Source organism: Nelusetta ayraudi, unplaced genomic scaffold (assembly GCF_046127955.1).
Source record: "Nelusetta ayraudi isolate G7.1 ecotype Tasmania unplaced genomic scaffold, CSIRO-AGI_Nayr_v1 ptg000131l, whole genome shotgun sequence".
In the NCBI taxonomy this organism is placed as follows: Eukaryota; Metazoa; Chordata; class Actinopteri; order Tetraodontiformes; family Monacanthidae; genus Nelusetta; species Nelusetta ayraudi.
In genome coordinates this window covers 1,409,791-1,417,352 of record NW_027466181.1, presented here as the reverse complement: position 1 = coordinate 1,417,352, position 7,562 = coordinate 1,409,791, and the positions used below count along the sequence as shown (strand labels likewise).

General features: G+C 44.0%; 1 protein-coding gene across 3 annotated transcripts in view; it reads right to left on the bottom strand.

The window, feature by feature from the left end:
• Positions 1-765: 765 nt before the first annotated feature.
• The window catches only part of bcam (basal cell adhesion molecule (Lutheran blood group)), a 47,054-nt gene continuing 40,257 nt past the window's right edge, over positions 766-7,562 (bottom strand). For all 3 annotated transcript variants that reach the window (XM_076050914.1, XM_076050915.1, XM_076050916.1), the window contains 3 exons: positions 6,223-6,364; positions 5,191-5,290; positions 766-3,345 (listed from right to left, as the gene is read on the bottom strand). In XM_076050914.1, coding sequence (XP_075907029.1) covers positions 3,343-3,345; positions 5,191-5,290; positions 6,223-6,364 — 245 coding nt within the window. In that variant the 3' untranslated portion in view covers positions 766-3,342. The remainder of the gene's footprint in view (positions 3,346-5,190; positions 5,291-6,222; positions 6,365-7,562) is intronic.

The window sequence follows — 7,562 nt, the reverse complement described above, 5'->3', positions numbered from 1 at the left end:
AGCGGAGCTGGGGGTGTGTAAGAGGGCAATTGTGCTGATTGGTCCGTTACTCAAAAGTCCGCCTGCATGAGTGATGGCACAAGGTTGAACCGCACTGTTACATAAGGGAGAGAGATTGCAAAGATTTATTGACAACAAAAAAAAAGAAAAAGAAAAATCTGTCACAACAGCTTAAATAGCTTTTGCGTTTTGATAGCTAGATTCCAGCCACTCCTGTCACAATGGCCCAATATCTGCCTCCGATCCATAAAAAAAGAAGCCGAACGCTATGTTGAAGATGATCGATGGTTTCATTTTAACTCATTTTTTTGGCTAAAATAATAATAAAAAAAAAAAAAAAATCACAGCTCACTCCATCACAAAGTTAGAAAGCAGCCGATCCCTGCAGCAGTTATCGATGCAAAACCTGAGCTTCCTCCATTTCTCTGGTCTGTCACAACAAATCATGGGATCAATCAATGCGTGGCGAAATTTACATAATGCTAGTTATATCAAAGAGATTAAACTTTGGGTGCGGGCGTGGAATCAATTCAGATGTCATCTCCCGAGAAGACACACGCACGGTAAATGATATCAGAGGCAATTTCAGCTGCGGGTAGGCCTTCGCTTATGGTTCAGTGGTTTCAGCGGAGCTGCGTGTCAGACAGAGGGAACCAAACTTTGTGCAAGTATACACACACACACACACACACACACACACACACACTCAAACACACACACGCACACATTGGTTATTATGAGAAAAATGAAGCGCTATCCTGCTCAGACCTTCAAAGAGCTTTTGGTGAGGGGAAAAAAACTTTCATGGAAACAGGAAAGAATACACAGGAGTTGGTTGTGATTGTTTTGTGTTTTTTTTTCATTATAAATTCTACACAGCCTGAACAAAATAAAAAGATACATCAACACACCACAGATGTCACAACAGCGTACCACAAAATATACAGGATACAGAGCAGAGATAGAGATAAAGCACTGTGAACATGTCATAAATTCAAAACAGACAAAAAATAAAATCCTCTTCTCTGAGCAAACGGAAAGGCGAGGGGAAATAAAAACTCAGTAGCTCCGAAATTAAGACTCCCTGTTTTTTTTTTGTTTTTTTTAACCACAGTATGTTTCATCATTTTTTTTCATAATATAAGCATTAAAAAAATGAGTAAGAATGCTCCGTAATTCACTTTGGCCAGCTACACACTGTGTGATTTTCAACCTTGCCAGAGCACTGCGAGTGGAACATGGCACTACCTCTGGTCTCGGTTTCGGGGGTCAAGCTGTTTTCTCGCTCAAGCGGCCACGGACACGTCGCCGTTTGACTGCGACAGAGCTGCTGCGACCACCCGCAACTACCAGATGAGCAGAGGTGACACTCGGGACACTCTCGCTTCCTGTGCACTTTTGACGTTTATTCATGGACTTCGCCAGCTGGGATCCGGTTTGCGTTCCCGTCGCGCGAGCAGCGAACACGAATGTTGGCGTCGTCCCCGGAGACTGTGAAGTCCGCGTCACGCAGCGTCGCTTTGGCTGTGAACTTGTGCGATTGTCAAAATCGGGCGGTGTGCAGCCGACCTTATCTATCCTCCCCTGCAGGTTTGCTAACAGTCAAAATGTGACAAGACCAGTGGAGAGACATGAGCAGACAAAGAGTAAGCCTTCTAGGATACAGATAGTGGTTCAAGGTGACCTTTGAAACAAATGGAAAACAAAGCAACCAAAAAAAAAACAACAAAAAAACAAGGCCATTGGTTCCAGTGTAAAAGGTTAAAAAAAAAAGGGCACATTAACCCGCCATCGGACCTCTGTGGCCTGCTGACGGTGTCGGAGAGAAACAGAAATGCCAGTGTTGCGTACCTATCGTGCAGAATACACCTCTGCTGTTACACTTCCAAGTCATTTGGTATAAAATTAAAACGAGAAAAGAAAACGCACAGTATAGTCCAACAAACAACCTTCATCCCTCCCTTTCAGTCCCTGTTTGAATCAAACAGGCGTGAACTGCCGGTTTGTACTTTACATGTTCAATGCTGGCCGCTGAGCAGCCACGCCTCAAAGTTCAATTTTGTCAAAAAATGAGTGTAAGAGAAAGTTAGGAAGTTGCCCATTATGGCCACTTATGTGCTCTCCATGTTAAATTGTCATCAGCATATGTGTGCAATGTGGTGGTGGCGGTGGTGGAGGGTTGAGACAAAAAAAAAACCTGAATGCAGCAAAAAAAAAAAATGATGGCAAATATGCTTTAAGAGGAGAAGCAGCAGCAGCCCAGCAGCCAACATGACAGCCCACTTCCTGTTTGATGCACAGGGTGGTAATAACTTGGTTATCGACATTTACAGAGAACATGGCAAGAAACCCCTCCCCCCTTCCCTCCCCTCCTCCCTCTGAAAAAACAAGCGATGCAAAACATACCCAAACAAATTTGTACAACCTAATAGCTTGTTGTCATGGTGGCTTCCAAAATGGGTATGTTTAGAACTCTATTTGTCAAAAAAAAAAGATTTGGCGTAATTAAATGCCTGCGTTGCGTCTATGGAATGATAAAACCGGATTCTGGCGACGAGAAAAAAAAAAAAAACAACACATCAGCGTCTATAGGTTAAAAAAAAAGGGGAGCAATTAAACAAAACAGCGCTGAGCGCCTTTGAGTGAATGTGTTACGGCAGCGCGTGCAGAACAGCGCACGCGGGCAATAAATGATGTGAGCGTAAATCATCGCTCGTTACTGCGGCCAGTAAGACAGAACGGCAGCACGTGATTCATTTTCCCAATAACCCCGGCGGAGAGCGCCGGGGCTTTAAGTGCCAGTCTGCCAAGGCAGAATAGACATTCAGTGCTCGACTTGCATGCAGACACACACTCCCAACACAGTGGCTTAATGGCATTCCGTTTGTTGTTGTTGTTGTTGCCGTTTTTAAATTTGAAATGGATTTAAAAAATTTAAAAAAAAAGAAGAGAAATTTTTGGCCACTGTGTCAGCTTTTCCTGTCTTTGTCAACCAGGTTCAAAATCAAGACCGAAAAAAAAAAAAAAAAAAGAAATAGGGAAAAGGAATGACATTAAAATATGAAAATCACAGGGGGGAGAAACTTGGCAACAAAATTTTGGCTTCAGGTCAGAAAATGAGCATAGTGCCCGACACGGAAAACCTCCCAAGGTCCCTAAATCAACCACGCCGTGCAGGTCACCTCAGTCAAGTGTAGAAAACCCCGGGGGAAAAAATAAAATAAAAAAATTGCCCTGGTGTGTTCAAACCGCTCTCCTCCTCCTCCTGGTTCTCCTTCTTCTCCTCCTCCTCCTCCTCCTTCCCTTCATCCCTCCATCAGGCACCTTCACTGTCTGGCTTCATCACTTTGACAGGGAGAGACAAAAATACACAAAGACAGATATAAATATTGATGAGAATTCCCGTGCTATTAATGAAAAAAAAGAAGCTGTTATAATGTTGTTGTTTTTTAAATCATATTGGAAATTAGATAAACATGGCCTAAACTAACGGCAATTATAGCAGGAAATATTCCTGCTATACCAAAATTTTGTTCATTTAAACAATTTATCAGCTAATGACAAATTATGTTCAATGGCTATTTAATTATGGTTTGTAAACACTGTGTAAATGAATACAGCGTCACGTATCTTGCAGTGATTACAATGCCCGTCAAAATAAAAGCTACACGACTCATTCAAAATTTTCACGATCACTGCAAATTTATTAAAAGTTTTGTCCGAAGAAGTTTGTTAAGCAGTTTAACGTCAAATTCAACGACTTGAAGTTGCCCAGTGTGTTAAAAGATTGATTGCCTAATGATTAAAAAATAAAAATAAAAATACCACACAGTATTGTGTTTTGTTTTTTTAAAATTAAACTTTATGTACCCTTGCTGCAACATTAAAAAAAAAAAAAAAAAAAAGTTAATGACATCTGTGGGATCACATTAATTGCCATCCCGTCATCTACTGCTTTTATCCACTTCAAAAAAAAAAGAGCAAAGCAAGCGTGCTGGCAATCTCCCTGCAATTCTGAAAATGTCACCGGCTCGGCTGCCGCTGCTTGTTTTGTTTTCTCTCTCTCTCTCTCTCCCTCTCTCTCTCTCTTTCCGTCTCTTTTTAAAGATACTGCTCAAAACAAGGCTCACTCAAAGTGCCTTTATAGCTCTCCGTCAAATACGCTGGTGCCAACAAAATTTCACCATGAGGCGCTTGATATTCATCATGACATTTCCAGATGGCGCCGCACAGCTGTCACACTTCGTCATCTGGGCAGGCGGGAACGCTCTCAACTCTGTTCTCTTGGAGCAAAAAAAAAAAAACTGGCTTTGGTGACTCGTTGGGAGCTTCTGATGTGTTTTACCAGCGGTGGCCCCCGCGGGGCAGAGGGTGAAAATGATTAAAAGGGCAAAAGGACGAGGTGACCAACCTCAGTTGGGACAGGAACTGTGCAACTTCCAAACCTTCATAATTAACCTTCAACAAAAAAAATGATTGTTTCCCAGCAATTGAAACAGTGCCAGCATCATATTTGATCTATTTAAAGGCCCAAATGCGTAAGTATTTATTGCAATCAACTAGCATGACATGGAGACACATGTAGCAATTTTGATAAAGTCTTTGAAAATAAGTAAATAAGTAAGGTAAGGTTAAGATAAGAAACTATTATATTTTTTAAGCATGTAATAATAATAATGATAAGCATTGATATTGATAGAAAGAAGGTCCACTTTCATGGAGGCAGCAGTAGATTTTACTCCTGACATCACAGCGAAAGAGGCAAGACAGGCAGGACATCAGGAGAGGGGGATTAACGTGAAGACTGTTTGCAGTGGGATTCTCCACCTTTAGAACCTAAATCTTACACACTGGGCCTCTGGGAGACGTCTCTTAGTTCCCTGCATCATCTGCCCTCCAGTCAAGAGGCCCCTAAAAGCTCTATTGAGCATTTTATAAAATGGCTATTATGACTTCCTGGTGTCAAAAGGCATCTGATAAGGCACCCTTTTCCCACTTAGGGATCCTGTGGTTGTCATGAGTTACATTTATGAGAGTGCGTGCATAAGATCTTTTTTTTTTTTTTTAAGTAGCTGACTATAAATTAAGGCCAACGTTGGGTGGTTAGGATTCTTCTGGGTGGAGTAAGAAAAAAAAAAAAAAAAAAGAATTCACACAGTTTTGGACTGTGGCTCCTGTGAATAGTCTCACCTGACCAGCGGGCGGCCTTTTGTTGAGAAGGCCGGCCTCTTCATTGGCTTTGTCCGTCTTCATTTCCACCACAATGTCGTTGTTCACCTCGCCGCTGGTGCTGCGCAGGAAACAAGTCAACCACGATGAGCTGAGGTGCTAATGATGACAGCGGCGTCACGCACAGCCGTCCTACGTTTTCCTGACTACCACACACAACATGCCAATGCAGCGTCTCAGCGAGGACAAGAAGGATAATATGATCCAATTAATATGCAAATTGGAAGACTGGGAATGCAGTTGGGCAGATTGCTGTGTTTGCGCTAGCACTGGTGCAGAGGCACTGCCCTCTTTTTGTGAGACACATGGGCCTTGTCTTAGAGGGGGAAGTGGCTCGAGCGGGAGATTTGTCAAAGATGCACAGCCCCGCGAGCAACACGCAGCTGAAGCCGACCAGCGAGCGGCAGCCCACAGAGAGAAGGGGCAGAGAGAGTGTTTACATGGGATGACGATAAGAACTAAATCAAGATCACTGGCAGCAAGTGTGAGGAAACTGTGCTGCTCTGCTGTTGATACACAGAGAATCTCAGCCAAGAGAATTTCTGGGGCGAAAGAAGGGATTCAGTTGGATTTATTCCTCAAACAATTTGATTTCATTCTGTTTCATCCTGTTCATGTGATGCTTGACAGTTTCTCATTTTGTTAACTGTGGTCTGTTACATGAGGGTTGCACGTTTAGCCCTGTGTTTAAAGCCAAGTGCACAAACATTGGATGCTAACAGTGATGCTACTTTGCAGCTTCCACAAGTTTGGAAGTGAGACAAAGAAAATGTGGCTTCAGAGAGGGCGTGGCCCACACCTGGCTGGGGGGTGTGGTCACCAGCATTGGAACTGTTAGTGTCCTTGATGACATCATAAAGGGCGGTTTACTTTTACAGGAAGGCAAAAAAGGGCAGCGTGGCAGGCATTCACAGACCCATATAGCTATAAAACTGAACTGTTACCCCTCCTCCCACCACCACCACCGCCACCACCTCCCATCCCCAAACTCACACTTCCTTCTTCTTCTTGTTGCCGCAGGGCAGCTTGTTCTTCTTGTTCAGGAAGTAGATGAGGGCCACCATCAGCAGCAGCAGCAGAACGCACACCACCACGGCGATCACCACGCCGCTGGAGCCTCCCTGCTGCGTATCGGCTACAGCGTCGCAAGGGTGGTAGGGAGGGGGTTGGGGGGGCACATGGAGGGAGGTGGAGAGGGATGGGCGGCGGGGGTCGGGTGGGGTGGGATGTGTGTGGGGTGGGGGTTAGTGGGGGGGCAGGTGGGTGGAGGAGGGAGTGAAGGATTGATCACGGCAGAGGAGGGGGAGGAAGTTTGGGCAGGGTTTTGATTTTGAGATGGTAGACGGAGGGGGGAGGGAGGGAGGGGTCATCACGGGGGGTGTTTGATTGGTTGGAAGGGAAGGAGGCGGGGCAGAGTGTGATTGTTTTTTTTTTTTTAATTTTACAAGGTATGAGGAGAGGGTGAGGAAGGGGCAGGATGGATGGATGGGTGGATGGATGGATGGGTGGAGAGGAGAAGGAGGGTTTGGGATGTGCTGTTAGCCTAACTTTACAATGCAATGGCTAAAAAGTGATGGGGCCCCAAAACAGGGGCCTGTCTACTAACAGGTAAATATGAGACAGCTAACCAGCGGCAGAAAATACAACACTGAGCATACTCACCCATTCACCTACGCTTGTATTACCATAGCTTTGAGGACCTGATTGGGAGCACGGCGACAGGTTTGGTATTCCAGGGGATAAAAGGCACTGCAGAGTCCATTTCATGGTACTGAACAATGCTAGATGGTGTTTCATCTATCATTTCCACAGTTTAGGGAATTCTCTTTTAGCTTATGTGGCAAGAATATAATCTTTAGGGTCAATGCTAGTGTTGCAATTCTGAAAAGGCCCCAGTGTGTCACAGTTAGGGGGATCTGATGGTATGAAATGGATGGGGGAAAAAAATAACCAATACGGCGTCGACGTCTTACGTCAGATTAGCATTTAGGTCCAGGTCCAGAACCTGTTTTCACTTTGGGCTTTGGCATTTTGAACAAACAAACAAAATCAGTGCGGACCAATAGCACTGCAATACGCCTCCTTACCATTAGATGCTGCTAAATGCGACACACTGGGCTTTAGAATTTCAGTGATTTTCTGAAACATTTTTTGATAAACACTGCAGCTATATCAAAACTGGTTCTACTGATCTCTACACTACAGTGGATGATAAAAATTTAACCTGATAAAGAACTGAAAATAAAAGTAAAGGCTAATAATATTTGCAGCTGTTAAACACTCCGGCAGCCCAGCTTTTGTTTTTTTTTTTTGTGCTATTGTGTGTTGGGAAC